The following is a 16,407-nucleotide window of genomic DNA, read 5'->3' on the forward strand; positions in this document are numbered from 1 at the left end:
CATGAACTCTACTGCATCAAATACTGCCAACAAATCTCTATCTCGCTTGTCACTTTGACCTATATCCTTATTTTAGCTCTTGCATCAGGAGACTGCCTCTGTGATCTAGTGGTGGAGCGTCCGCCCGGAGAGCGGAAGGTCCGGGGTTCGATCCCCGGATGCGTCATACCAAAAGACGTTTAAAGATGGTACTTGTTGTTACCCTGTCTGGTGCTCAGCATTAAGGGGCTAAAACAAGGACTGGTCGGCTCGGAGTCAGTATACTGTGGTTGAGTTGGGTATTCATGTTAAACTGCGGCATGGTATCTCAGTGAGCTAGCACTATAAATCAGCATCAGCCTGGACTAGTACAAGCAGCCACACACACACACACACACACACACGTGCATGCACGTCGTTGATGCAATAATCTTGGACGCGACGTTAAACCCCATTTCACCTCCCCTCCTGTATCAGGTGACCCCTGAGACAACACATGCACACTAGAAGTCCCCTGAAACAATATGTTTATACAAATAAGGTCCACTCACTGTATTAAATATTCAAAAACACCCAATAGTCTGAAGCAAAGGGAGTGAAGATATAATGAATATCACCTTACATCATTTTCGTGAAAACCCTCTTTTGTTTATGAGAACAATTAAAAAAGAAAGTAACAAAATAAAATACTATTTCAACTTCCATAACAAAAAAACACATAAAACATATCTCCACATTGTTCATTCTAAGGACATATGTCAATTATTCTGACAAGATAACCAAGAAACTGACGTGCAGGGAATGCCATGTGTCAGGCTTAACTATTTTCCCTGATAATGTAGTTGAAATGAGATCTAACTGAAGGCGACATATCAATCAATCAGCCACCAGGGGGCACTTTGTATGGCCGAGCATCACGTTTTATATTTTTAGGTTCACGTATCAAACATATCCTATTTATGTAATTCTCAATTTTAAAACCAGGTAACTAAAAGAGGCTTATAACAGTTACTCAAAAGCAAAAAGGTACCATTCCAGAATCAAAAATGGGAAAACAATAATGTATTTCCAAATGTAGATCAAACGAAGATATCATTATCATCATGTCAGCCAATTTGTCAGATGATCCATATGGCAGTATAATCTCTTAAAAAAACACCTAATCCTTTCTAAATGACATTTTTAAGAGTTGTATATAAATGATATGTGTCTGTGACATTTTCCAGGTTGAAAATTCTCATTATTTGTATCATGTATTAATGGTTTTTCAAAGGTAAGAAAGTTCGTGGGATCAAGATAGGATCTTTCAGGACACGTATATTTGTGAAACATCATTATGGATTATATTAATCAACATTTATGTCTCTTGTCTCCTCACAAATCCTATTTTGAGTGCCACAGCAAATTAACAACAAGTCTCTTTCATTACCAAAACTCAGACTTGACCATAAACATGATGGGAGTCTTGTGAAGTGATTTTGTGAATTCTAATTGGTTTTCTGAACATTATTTCAACTCCATCAATTAAAATAAAAATTCCCACATTTGAATTTCCCAAATGATTGTATTATAATAATAGCTGAAGGTACGGATTTGAGTGAGTGAGTGAGTGAGTGAGTGAGTGAGTGAGTATGCTTTTATGCCGCTTTTAGCAATATTCCAGCAATATCATAGTGGGGACACCAGAAATGGGCTTCTTACATTGTTTCCGTGTCGGGAATCGAACCTGGACCTTCGACATCACGAGCAAACACTTTAACCACTAGGTATGGCTTTGAAGAAGTGACGTGTATTTCACTTAAAACAGTTTGACATTATCGCATTGAATGCAACATTAAAATACCTCTGAATATATGAAAATAAGAACATCCTAATCTGGTACATTTTGTATTTTTCTGAATTTGCCTTATAATCTTATGAATCCCTGCAAGGTTTATAACTAGGGTAAAAGATCTCAGTAGGCAGATCCTGCACTATAAAAGTGATTATGATCCTCAGTCTGATGCAACCCTACCAGTGCTCTGGGGTATAGTTTTTATATGTTTGTTTGTTTGTTTAATGCCGCACTCAGCAATATTCCAGCTATATGACGGCGGTCTGTAAATAATCGAGTCTTGAGCAGACAATCTGGTGATTGATATCATGAGCATCGATCCACACAATTGGGATACGATGACATGCATCAACCAAGTCAGCGAGCTTGACCACCCGATCCTGTTAGTCACCTTTTACCACAAGCATGGGTAGCTGAAAAACAATTGTAACCCAGATCTTCACGGGTGTGAAGCAGTACACTAGTGTACATGTATAGAGAGATTATTAGCTGATTAGTTTCTGTATCATAAATATGATGCATTGAGAATATCGATCACAAAAAAGTTTGTAAACAACATGTTGTAATGAATAAAGTTTTTTCAAACAACTTTTATAATGTTATATTTTACTTTCATTGTTTGTTGTTTCAATGAGGAAATAGCTTAAATTGCTCCGATTTTGGTCACCATAAAACATTTACCTAACAGTTTCATAAACATTTCATTTGTATACAAAATATATGCCTTTGTTAAATATTTAATGTCATCAAGGAGGCAGTCAGGATTGCAGCCTAGAATTCCCAAAACATCCATTATCAAACCACCATCTATAATTGACCCTTGCCTCGGCATGTATTAGAGACCTGGCTGTATTAGAGGAAATATAGATATGTTTTACAGTTCATATGGGGTTGATCAATCGGCAACCCTTTTTTATGAATTGATATGTAGGCTATCTATGTATTAATATGCATGTTTTTTGTGAAACAGGTTAATATATTTGAAAGGGGTTTCCATAGCAAAAAGGAAACCTCTTTTTAACCAATCAGAATCAAGCATTCATCAATGTCATGGTAGAATCATATTTAAAATGCTTACTTATTTCAAAATCTGCTTTAAACGTAGAACAGTAACTTGTATTCACCTCTTTAGGAGAGTTTGATTGGATCAATTAATAATAAAACAATAATGAGCTTCTTGTTACATTTCGCAGTTACATCTTTTGATTCTTTTGATGAATACCATAATTTAGTGCAGATACACAAGAAGAATGAAATTGATTATTTTTTTAAATTGTGAGTTTGGGATGCAGTTAATCAATCAATAAACCAATATATCTGCCATACTGCATGTTGTTTAAAATAAGTATTGGACATTAAGAATTTCTGATACTCATAAATCATAGACACATTTATCAAATCAAGAGATTTAGCAGAGACTGGATATATATCATTTTGATCTTTGAAGAAGAAGAAAATAGTGAGTGAGTGTTTTAATGCCGAAGTGATGCAGGTCTAAGATGTTTACCACTTCGGTGAAACCCACAAGCAGGGGTATGGTGCTGACAAACCTAGAAACATAATTGGGGTAAACCGGCACTCACACCCACAATCGTGGGTTTCTGGCATACCCAAGGGACGCAACTCTGTACAGCCCTAGACTGCCCCCAGATGTACTTATATGGTCGTGTGTTATGTTGCAGGTTATATATTCCATAAAATACAATCAATGACTGAAAAGTGTTGAACCACAAGACTGTTTGTTTGTTTAACGCCGCAGTCTGCAATATTCCAGCTTTATGATGGTGGTCTGTAAAAAATCAAGTCTGGACCAGACAATCCAGTGATTGACATCATGACCATCGATCCATGCAACTGAGACACAATGACATGTATCAACCAAGTCAGTGAGCCTGACCACCCAATCCCGTTAGTCGCTTCTTACAACAAGCATGTGCTGTGGAATATTTCAAACATGAAATTATATTGGTCATGATAATTAGGTGAAGAAGAATATGCAAAAACCTACTGCAAAAGTTAAACAAAACAACATAAACATTTCATAATGACACAAGCATAATTGCATGTGCCACAATGTGCCATCATAAATATGGCTTCTGTTGTTAGCATCCTTGAAATCAATATGGCAGCCATGCTAACATTGATGAGACTTTGGTGAGCTAATTTTAGAGACACCATTTCTTGGAGGATATAAATACAGTTTTGGTTTCATGAACCAAGAGATTGTGAGTTGAAATGTTGAAAATGTAGTAAATCAAGACAAATTGGTGAAAGTGAAAGTCAAACTGAATAGACAAACATGAATATATGCCCAATAAACATATCAAGTTCGATGATGATGGATAGGTAACTGAAAGAGTACTGGCAAAAATGACATTCTCTATGTCGATATCTTTGCAGTATCTTTAAAACATGACTCGTGGGATCCATTTAGACACTATATCACAGCTGGGATCATAAAGTCCAGGTGCCACAAAATGAAGTCTACAATGGACAGATGGACGCCAGACAACAGACAATCCACCTGGGTATCATTCCACAAAGTGATCTTAGCACTAAGATGACAGTAAGTCCCATACTTTACCATAGACCTACAACAGTCATAGCACTGGGTACTAGGGCTGGGATGAGTCCAAATTTACTACCTGGTGTAAAGTCTGAAAGTATACCCCCCCTTCAGAATCTACCCGGGTAGAATCTGGGGCCTTCCAGAATGTACCCGGGGTAGATTTTGGCACCTTACACGGGGTATCCATCCACCTATTACCTGACCCTACCCTTTATCTTTATTCAAACATATGAAAGTCTGGGTGCATAGTCAGAAAGAAATGCAAACATTAGTGACTTGTAGTGTTACCATAGAGTTCAAGATAATTTTTGTCACTAAACAATACATGTATATCACATGACCAAACACGGGTCCCGAGTACCCGAGCACCCCAGTACCCGAGCACCCACCCGACCTGAGTACCCGAGTTACCGATCCCAGCCCTACTGGGTACCATTTCACAAGGGGACTGAGCACTTAGTAACGACTGTCATAAGTCAATGTTCAAGTTTGGGAGTTACGACAGTCACAGCGCTACCATGTCTTTATAAGACGCGACCCCTGCTATAACCTTATTAAATTAATAGCTCAGGTGAGCTAAAATTCCAACATCCTAGAATTTCTTCTGACAAACACAATCTACCAAAACAGCCTATTACTTTTCAGTGGAACGCCAAGACTTTCATGAAGGTAAATCCATAGATTATGAGGTTCTGGGAAAATGGAATCAAATCATCCTGCTAAAAAAAGACATTTTGTTACAAAAGGCACAAAAGGCACAGAGCCAAGATAAGATGGATATTACTCCAAAATACCTCTCATCTTCAATTTCTCTATTTGGTTGCCACACAAGGGAAAAGGTTGCTAGGAATAGCTACAGCACTGAAAACTAATTTAGCAAATGAATTATTTCGTCTTCTGCAATTACCATTTATGGGGTCTGATAAATGAATGTAACAAACTTTGTTTTGGTCTTTTGCTCTATATGTCATTCCCGACTTAGCCAAATTGCATTGTTAGCCCAGATTCCTGTGGAGAATTCACTAATCTCCTGAAATGTCATGTACCTAAATATTTACCTGAAATCTAAGAATATTTTCTAAATAAATTTATCAGAGCTGTTTTTAGAAACAATACACATTATGAAAAAATAATGACCATATGTAAAATGTCAAATTCTAACTAAATAACGATGTTAGTTAACCTGAAAAGATCAGGCATGCTAAATCTACATGTTCTGTATTTAATGGCAGCAATTCCTATTTTGATTTGTACCACATGTTCCCATGTTTTTTTCAGGTAAACAATTGAATTGCCTTTGCATGTGTTTGTGATGGGTGCCACAAGTGGGGCAGGATCACCTATTTGTGAACACCTGGTGTCATCACTATTTGATAGTGGTTCATAAACACATGCTCATCATATAGCCGGAATGGTACAATTGACTCTGCTTTTAGCAGAGATTTTTAACAATTATGGAAGGGATTGATGCTTTTAATCACATATTCTTATCTGAATAAAACCCAGCTTGGAGAGGTCACATATACAAAAAATATTAAGTGGCTCAATATTATTTTTTTTTAAATTGGCAAACTGTTGTTTGGGTGAGTTATTGTTTATTGGGAAAAATGTTGAGGAGGGTCATTATTTTTAATAGTAATTAACCAAGCAGTTGTGTGTTGGTGTTTTTCACTGGTCCTAAATTACCGTCCCAGTAAAAAACACTCAAAATGTTTTCTTAAATCCACCCATCTCAATCTTGAATACATGTCATCCTGCCCTGGTAATAGATTTAGCAAATTTCACATTTGATTAAATGGGGCTGTATTTTTTTAGGTGAACAATTGACTTGCCTTTGCATGTGTTTCTGATGGGTGCCACCAGTGGGGCTGTATTTCACTAGGATATTCAAAGATAGGATATTCTGCCTATTTCTTTGTTATATTTGCCCTTTAAGCTCTCAACATGGATACAGCCACCATTGCACTTTGAATAAAGGACATGAAAGCACATGTGATAACTAGTTTTGAGTATTTGAGGTCAAAGTATTTTACTGAGAACCATTCATGCAGACTACCCTTCAGTTGTATTCTCAACCAAAAGCTGAATGTTTTACGTTTTGGTTCTTCCCTCAGGCCACCTTCACCCTCAGAAGCTGAGCATGAAAACCACACTAAATAATATAGATGGCCTCACATTTACCACATGAACAAACAATCCTTATTGCTATATTTTGGCCCTGATCAGTCAAATCTGTAAATGGAAATTAAAAAAGTGTTGCCTAAGTTAAAATGGAGACTCACCGATTTATACATTTTGAGAACTGCTTTGATGTGTGCGAGACTTTTCTCCTCGAGGAGAGTGAGGAACTTGCCACTCTTGTTGCTCCATCGACCATCACCGAACTGAAGGGGAAGAAGATTGGTTGAGAATCATGAAGGCCAGTCCCATTTGATTCCATGTTGTACAGGAGGCAGGAGGTTAAAGATGTAAATTAAAGTATGTTCTTAAAATTAAAATTAACAAATATATATTACTGCAGTGTGTCTTGTGCGTTACTGTATCAATTTTGGAGGTTAAGTGAATTTGAGCCTTAATATGCTGGCAGGGTTCTACATGACACAGATGAGCATCCAGTACACGCATACATATAGAATGGATGCCCAAAAATATATATTGCATCCCAATGGATGCACAATAATATTTATTTTACCAAATTCTTGACAATAAATATGAAGGACCTGCCATTAAAGTAATAATCAAATCTTACAGTACAGTACAGTACAGTACAGTACAGTACAGTACAGTACAGTACAGTACGCTACACCAGGTCATTTCTTTAAAAGACCCTCATATTTCCTGGAATTAAAATCCCCAGCAAGCAGGAGAGAATAAACATCAAAATGTCAATGTCAGTTTTTAGATAAAAGGTCACTCAAACATGATTGTTTTCTGTTATGGAATATATTTTTCATAAACTGGCTAAAATGACAGGCAGATCTATAAACTGATTTTTTTACATAATTGTTGCTGTTCTGTTCTTTTACTGTGTAGTAATGCTGTTGTATTGTAGTTATGGTGCTACTGTTGTGTTGTTGTTAAGAGGTAGTAGTAGTAGTAGTAGTAGTAGTAGTAGTAGTAGTCAGAGCTAGGTTATTGCTGTTGTTATTCATCTTGCGTTATTGCTGTTGTTATTCGTCTTGCGTTATTGCTGTTGTTATTCGTCTTGCGTTATTGCTGTTGTTATTCTTCTGATCCGTGAAGATCAGGGGTACAATAGGTTTCAGCAACAGGATCGGGTGGTCAGGCTCACTGACTTGGTTGATGCATGTCAGTTGCGTAGATCAATGCGTAGATCGATGCTCATGATATCTAGCACTGGATTGTCTGGTCCAGACTCAATTATTTACAGACCGCCATCTTGTGTTATTGCTGTTATTCTTCTTGTGTTGTAATTATTGTTGGTAATCGTCTTGTCTTGTTATTATTGTTGATATTCGTCTTATGTTATTATTTTTGGTAATCATCTTGTGTTGTTATTATTGTTGGTTATCAGCTTGTGATATTGCTGTTATTCTTCTTGTGTTGTTATTATTGTTGGTAGTCGTCTTGTGTTGTTATTATTGTTGATAATCGTCTAGTGTTGTAATTATTGTTGGTAATCATCTTGTGTTATTGCTGTTATTCTTCTTGTGTTGTTATCATTGTTGGTTATAGTCTTGTGTTGTTATTATTGTTGGTAATTATAATCGTCTTGTGTTATTATTGTTGGTAATCATCTTGTGTTGTTATTACTGTTGGTAATCATCTTGTGTTGTTATTATTGTTGGTAATCGTCTTGTGTTGTTATTATTGTTGGTAATCATCTTGTGTTGTTATTATTGTTGGTAATCATCTTGTGTTGTTATTATTGTTGGTAATCATCTTGTGTTATTGCTGTTATTCTTCTTGTGTTGTTATTATTGTTGGTAATCATCTTGTGTTGTTATTATTGTTGGTAATCATCTTGTGTTATTGCTGTTATTCTTCTTGTGTTGTTATTATTGTTGGTAATCATCTTGTGTTGTTATTATTGTTGGTAATCGTCTTGTGTTATTGCTGTTGATACTCTTCTTGTATGATGCGATTGCTATTGATTTGTTTGATAGGCATTTCTTAGACATTGACAGATGACAAAGTAGACACAATTTATGAATGAGAACTTCTTTATCATACTGTTATACCAACATTTCAGTTAAGATCCTGAAATCTGTCAAGAATGACTGAGCAAGACTAGTTACTGTACTGCTTGACAACTGTATCAGGATCTACGCCGAAACTTCGCTGTAATAGTATAATATAGAAGTTGTTATCCATAACTTGTGTCTACTTTATTATTGCTGCGGTGATTATTCTCGTGTTGTGTTATTGCTGTTGTGTTTGATCCACCCACCTCATGCAAGACAGTGGCATCCTTCTCCACCCTCTTGTCATCGATGTCGGTCTTCTCATCTCTCCCCTCCTGGAACACAGCAGCAACATTCTGGGTGTGGCTCCATGACTCCCCCAGCAAACAGATCAAACCATGCAACACACATCACCCACCATCAAACAAGGGACATTATGGGTCGAAACCACATTTTGACTTCTTATTACATCTTAAAAACTATAGTATTCCCTTTTTTCCTGGCGAGTCACATATTGTGGCTCGTACAGATGCTACTACCTTTATAAAGAATAGATTTTCCAAGTTTTCAAATTTTCCTCCTACACTTAAATATATTTTTGGTGTTGATATAAAATGTCAATGTTAGAGACTAATCAGTTTCAATTATCTGCCGACAACATATTGTTTGCACTTCAAGATAAAAATCAAGTTTGATAATTCAGAAGTAAACCTTGTATCACGCACAAACAAGAGGCTATTCAAAATTTCAAAAGCAGAGCTCCAGATAACTTTTTGAGCAATTGAGTTTTTACTGTAGGGTTTCTATTTTAATTGTGTTATTACAGTTTTCATTGGATAATCAATATCTTTTTCACTCATCTATTCATCATTCTATTGGTTTTTCCCAAAATTAGTGAACATTTTAAGATTTAAACAAAGTGAAATTATGTTTTAGATGTATATAACTGTTCTAAATATATAGGCTTGACTCGGAAAGTAAATTAGCTTGTAATTGTGTTTCAGAAATTAGCTCCTTTGTACGCAAATTGTCTCCTTTCTGTAGCTCTGAAAAAGTCGTTAAATTAAGAAAACAACTATTTTCCCCTTCCCCATCGATGACATCACATGTCAGGTAAGATTGTGATTTTACCTTGAGTAGAGTCATCAGCAGCAACTGCACGGGCTCCTTTGTCTTGTCAGCAACATCGCTCTCCAGGCTCACAGCAAACTCTGAGATACATTTATGTATAACATGATTTCATTGTTTGTTTGTTTGTTTGTATAATGCTGCAGTCAGCAATATTTCAGCTATATCACACGGTTTCCACACCTGCTTGTAAACAATCAAATATGGGCCAGACATAATACCAAGAGAAAACCTCCCATGCCTAAAGTGTTCAACCAAGTCACATAGTCACCCTTTTGACAAACAACAGAGTGTTGGGGACATTAATTATCTAAATGGTGTTTCAGGAACTGAGTTACGTAGTTTTTCTATGTAGTTACAGTTCAATATTTTATTTGTTTATATTTTTATATTCTTTTATTTACTGATGATTGAGGCCCTAAATGATACATTTGTTGCATCAGCATTTATGTATGTGAATGTTTGTTTTAGCAATATTCCACCTATATGACGGCAACTTCTGGACCAGAGCAAACCAGTGATTGATAGCATGATCAGCATCTCACCCTATCATGCAGGACATGAAGACCTACAATCACCCATGTCACCGTGACTGGCTATCCCATCCATTTCTTCCACTAATCACAAGCAAAAACTGGGGGGACAAATTCTAATGTGGAATCCACTCAGGGGATCATTTCAAGACAAACATAACATTTGTACAAGTTAAGATTAGATTTCCTAAGTTTTCATATTTTCTTTCTACACTTATTTATTTATTGTTGTTTTTTTTTGCTTGTTGTTTGACGCCGCACTCAGCGATATTCCAGCTATATGACGGCGGTCTGTAAATAATTGAGTGTGGACCAGACAATCCAGTGATTGACATCATGAGCATCGATCCACGCCATTGGGATACGATGACATGCATCAACCAAGTCAGCAAGCCTGACCACCCGATCCCGCTAATCACCTCTTACGACAAGCATAGTTGACTTTTACAGCGAGCATGGGTTGCTATTAAAGACCAATTCTACCCCAGATCTTCACTGATCTATTTACTGTGTTAATACAACACCAGAGAACAATCAGCCTTGATTATATGCCAAACAGATTCCTTTGGGAAAATAGCGGTGACAATTATATGAAGGAATCACGGCAAATGAGTGATGGCACAAGTTGTTCAGAAAACAGGTAAGCATGTCCTGCCCTACTGGCAGCAAAAGGGCCATCCTAACATTCCTAAGCACAGATTATTCAAAGTAGACTGGAAACATTATTACAAGAATCCAAAGGTGGGCCTACATGAGAGTGACCTTCAATTTTTTTACTTGAAACACACCAATTTCATTTCTTTACTGAGAACAAACTAGATTTAAACACCTGTTTAATTGGCTTCATGTCCCATTGGCTTCCACCAATTCTCTGTCCATCGTGTTGTGACAGTATTATCCCCTTGTTGTCAACACCTACCTATGTTATCCCACTCACGTATGCAATTGTTGTTACTGTTAATCCTCTACTGTTAATCCTCCACCTATCATGTCCCTCATTCAGTCTTGCTTGACAAGGGTATAAGGATCTATACCGAAACATCGCTTTTTACAGTATTAAAGAAGTTGTTATAAAATTGTGTCTACCTTGACTAGATTTGGCCTTCAGAAATAAAAGACACAGACATAAAAAATAATACACAGAGATATTACAAGATATCCCTGCCGGCCAGTCAGACTATTTATGTTTATGATATATGATATCATTGATAATTCAACCTAATCCTGAAGTTCTTTATTTAGATTCTAGAATTTGTAACAGAGGATCATTGCAAAGCATGAAGGAAGACGTGACATTAAGTTTGACAGGATACCTTTCCGGTAAGCATCCTTAATCTGTGCCAAACTAGCCTGGTTTGAACAAAGGATTTCCACAACTGTCGGAATATTCTTCTTCTGAAACAATACAGATGAAATACTGATTACTTTACTGAATGAAAGGACATAAAATCATAGACAAATATCCCACTGAAATTTGCCAAATGTGACAATGGCCATAAAGAGACTCTAAACTGTTCATATTTGGGAAATGTTGGGACACACACACACACACACACACACACACACACACACACACACACACACACACACACACACACACACACACACATTAAATTTAAAAAATCTCTGTAAATAACAATAGCTTCTTGTAAAAGATCAAAACGTAAAGCATCATAGTTACATTTGATTAAGAAATGACATTTATTTTCAATATGAATGGGGGGAGCTTCGTGTTTATTAGAGTACAGATGAACCCGCCTATTTTCAGACAAACAGCTTCATGTCAACCTGAGTTGTCCAAATACAAGATTTCAAAAGTACAAAGTACACAGCAAGTACACAAAGATGAAGATGTTACTTCCCCAAACACTAATTGGTTGATTACTATATTAGTAATTAGAAATACGTTTTGGTTTTTTCTATCATTCTTTAACACAAATTTTCACTAATGTGGAAGTAATTACAACTTTTCTTTTCCTAGGTGGATGTGGGAATTGAATTAACCCTCTGACTAGTTTTAATAAACAAACATTCTTGTATTTCATCTTTCCTCCATTTAAGTTATTTTTGTTTCGACCATCTACCAAGTATTCTATGTACAGGTTCGAATGTATATTCAATACTTATCAATTTCATTTGAAACTAAAAGCGTAAGGTCGTATTCGAAACAATTGCAGGTATCAAAGTTATGTTCCAAACATGTATAATGAAAAAAAACAAGGTATATCTCCATTCTCCCATGACACAGTGACAAAACAAACATGTAGTCTTTGGCTATAACTGACATCTTGAGAGAAAAGGAAGTGACCTCTGTAATCTGTTCTCATCCACACAACGCTATTATGATGTAATAAAGATCTATAGATGGGTCTAGTCTATATGTTGTGACGCAGTAGACATGGAGAGATTCATCTAGACCTCTTCAGAGGCCAATATTCAGCCCCAGGTCTGCAGTAAGTGCCAGTAAATATTCCCAAATTGGAATTATGAATTTCCCAATTCCTGTTACACAGTAATAACTAAAAGTATGCCTTTGTGCAGGTAACGTGTATATGACTCACCAGTTTGAGCAAAATAGCTATTTTTTCCCAGATTACCTGCAGAGATGAGGTGAGGTGAAATTGGGTTTAACGTCGCGTCCAAGATTATTGACTGCACTTATATAGCGACGTGCATGCACGTGTGTGTGGCTGCTTGTACTAGTCCGGACTGATGCCGATTTATAGTGCTAGCCCACTGAGATACCATGCAGCAGTTTAACATGAATACCCCACTCAGACACAGTATACTGACTCCGAGCCGACCAGTCCTTGTTTTAGCCCCTTAATGTCGAGCGCCAGACAGGCTAACAACAAGTACCATCTTTTAACGTCTTTTTGTGTGACGTGGCCTGGGATACAACCCCGGACCTTCCGCTCTCCGGGCGGACGCTCTACCACTAGACCACGGAGGCGGTACGTGCCTGGATAAATCACCTCACATGACATCACAGTACATGGTATAGAAATGCTAGAGTCAAGCTGTATTGAAGTTACTATTTTTACAATACATTTTCTCAGTATCTGTTTGTCAGTGATTCCACCTTAAGTATATTGGCACACCTGCTGTAAATACCGTATTCGACGTAATAAGCGCCTGGGGTGGTCTCAAAATTAGAAATAGGGGCTCTTATTAGAATGAAATGTTGCTGAAAAAAAAAAGATTTGAAAGATCATAAATTTCGTGGTTTATGCTGACAGCCTGAAATGATACCAAAGAAATGTTTGTGTGTATCAAACATGACAGATATTTTTTTCCAGAATTTATTTGCCCATAATTAAGAGTGCATATAACACACGAGTGCGTATCATACACATATAAATAAGTCTTGTGTACATTGATCAGTCTGAAGGAATTGAGATTGTTCACTAGACAATATATTAGTAAATATTGCTGTGGGTGCTTATTAGAGCAGGACACTTATTACATCAAATACCGTAATGTAGCAACACCATGTTATTTTGCTAAAGAATAAGATCAGTATTTGAAAATGTCCAAAATGTTTAAAGAAGTGCTACTGAATAAATACTATATTTTGTGGTATTATAATGCAGTCATTAGCAAAATCATGGTATAACATAGATTCAAAACCTCTGATGCACCAATCAGAATGCAGGAATCTAAAATGTTAGACGTGGGTTTACCTCTAGAGCGGTGTGTAGTTCCCCCGCGTCCCCCTCAGTAGGGTCAACCAGTAGTTCATCAATCAGAAGATGCCAGTCAGATCCCAGGCCTTGTTTTAACTCCTTGCCCAAATCCTGTGAACAACATGGAAATACTGACTATCAGATCCCCTGATGCACTGTATATATACAACATCAATGCCAGACAATAACCAGTCTTGATTATGTGTCCAAACAGATTCTTTTGGGTGTATAAGGCAAAATAGTGGTGAACATTATAAGAATGGATAACTGAAAATCAGTGATGACACCAGGTGTTCTCAGACCATGGCTTCTGTTTGTTAAGCCATAAGAATTGATTTCTTTTTCCTCAAAATAATCATCAACCTTTCCCTAATTATTCAAATTTTATTTCAATGGTGCCAACTTTATGATTATGCTCAATATAAAACGTCAATGCCAGAGAATAATCTGTCCTAATTATCTGTCAAAACAGATTCCATTGGGGGTTAAAGGCAAAATAATGGTGTTCACCACAATTCATCACCATGGAAGAAAATATCTGGCAAACAATTAATCAAATTGGGTGGAGTCTTTCCAGGCATTATGTATTCAGTTTCAAAGGGTAATCATCAAATGTAACAAATGAATGCTTGATTTATTTGATGGATATGATTGTTCAAGTATGTTCTTGCTTTGATGAATCCTCATAACAAACTTATTTTCCAGTATTACTGATCCAGTTGTGTGTATATTTAGAGAATAACCTATGGCAAATGAGGCAACAGATTATCTGTCCAGAGTGAATTAATTTAGTCAGTTCAGCATATCCTGGCAGCTAAGGGACACAACTCTGCACAGACCACTGGTCCACTGACCCCTGCAATGACCCAAGACTGTACTGACCAGGTCATACATTTCCTGGAACTTTCGCTTGACCTGCTGTCTGTAGCTAGGGGATTTCTTGACCAGCGTCTTGATCAGAATGTCCTCAGGAGCAGCTGAAACACAGCTAGGTGTCATTCTATGTGCATAAGACATAAGACCTCCATCAGGAATGGTGTTAAGTTCCATTAAAGAAGATTTTCGGACTCGCCTGTAGATTTACAAAGGGGAAATTGTTTTTAGGAATAGCAAGTTCATGTTATTCTAACAGTCAATTTTGAAGTTGGTTGGTTTGTTTGTTGTTTTACGCTGCACTCAGCAATATTCCAGCTATATGACGGCAGTATGTAAATAATCGAGTCCGGACCAGACAATCTAGTGATTGACATCATGAGCATCCATCCACGCAGTTGGGATCGATGACATGCATCAACCAAGTCAGCGACCCTGACCACCCGAGTCGCCCTTTACAACAAGCATAGTCGCTTTTTACGGCAAGAATTGGTTGCTGAAGACCTATTCTACCCCAGATCTTCACTGGTCCAATTTGGAAGTAAACACCTTCAAACGTTTATGGTCAGTTTTTTAATCAAGTTTTTTCAATATACTTTTATGTATATTCTGAAATAAAGTTTAAATAATTAAATATTTAATTCATTGATGTGAACTGTCAGTCATGACATAAGATAACACTTTATCATCCTGAGGGAAATTATTTCTCCATTTTAGTGACAAGAAAGCATGATAACAAATTAAAAAATAACAACAGCAATATGTTTTTCACAGAAGTGTAAGGATTATATCAGGCATGACAATGAAGATAATCTAGACTGGTTCTTTGACATACTTGAGCTGCAAGAGCTTTATAATGTGTAGTGACATATGCTTTACGTGATTTATTCTCCAGAACATTTTTACGCAAAGAAAATATTGAGATTGCCCTGTAAGTTTAATAAGATTACATATATATATTTGCACAGTGCAAGGTAATGTTAAAATCTGGGTGTTATTATCTCATATGAAATAAAACTGTGAAACAGGCAAAGATTTGCCAAACTGATCTTGCACCATCAAGGAACCGAGTTCAAGAAATATGTCATCCATTTGTAATTGAACAAGTACATATTATACAGAAGTCAGAACATTTGAAATGTTTTGCCACAATCGCTTTTGGATGAGGATCATACAAGGGTTGATTGCTAAGCTCTCAGCTTGCTGTAGAAAGAATTGTGAATAGTGAAATATGTTGCCATGCACATTACAAATGTGAGGCCCTGAATTTATCAGTCAACCTCTTATCTTCAGGAACAGACATGCCAGATGAAGTTCACAATATATGCACTAACAAGAAAATCTTCTTTATTGCAGGTTTTATGTCAATACTCTATGAATTGGATACACAAATTTGAAATCAGTAAGACATTTTACTTAGGTACTTCGTATACTTTTAGAGAAGCAGTACCTGCCAATCATATGCAACATGTACACTCATAGAACAATTTCACTGGTTATCAAGGCCCACTTGCACAAAGCGATTTTAGCGCTAAGATGTTCTTTACTCCCATACATTAACATAGGCTTACGGTAGTCTTAGCGCTAAGATCGTTTTGTGCAAATGGGCCCAAATCTGGCCTGAAAAGACAGTGGAAGGATAAAACATCATATTTTGTGT

The 16,407-nt window shown here is 36.8% G+C and overlaps 1 protein-coding gene across 1 annotated transcript in view; it reads right to left on the reverse strand.

Annotated features, from left to right (window-relative positions):
- The window catches only part of LOC139442857 (uncharacterized), a 134,316-nt gene that overhangs the window by 68,998 nt on the left and 48,911 nt on the right, over positions 1-16,407 (reverse strand). Inside the window, exons 10-15 of the mRNA XM_071223760.1 lie at positions 14,757-14,851; positions 13,872-13,985; positions 11,502-11,583; positions 9,659-9,738; positions 8,794-8,862; positions 6,665-6,766 (exon numbers count right to left, since the gene is read on the reverse strand). Coding sequence (XP_071079861.1) covers positions 6,665-6,766; positions 8,794-8,862; positions 9,659-9,738; positions 11,502-11,583; positions 13,872-13,985; positions 14,757-14,851 — 542 coding nt within the window. The remainder of the gene's footprint in view (positions 1-6,664; positions 6,767-8,793; positions 8,863-9,658; positions 9,739-11,501; positions 11,584-13,871; positions 13,986-14,756; positions 14,852-16,407) is intronic.

Source organism: Haliotis cracherodii, unplaced genomic scaffold (genome assembly GCF_022045235.1).
Source record: "Haliotis cracherodii isolate W230 unplaced genomic scaffold, xgHalCrac1.p SCAF_5, whole genome shotgun sequence".
Classification (NCBI taxonomy): Eukaryota; Metazoa; Mollusca; class Gastropoda; order Lepetellida; family Haliotidae; genus Haliotis; species Haliotis cracherodii.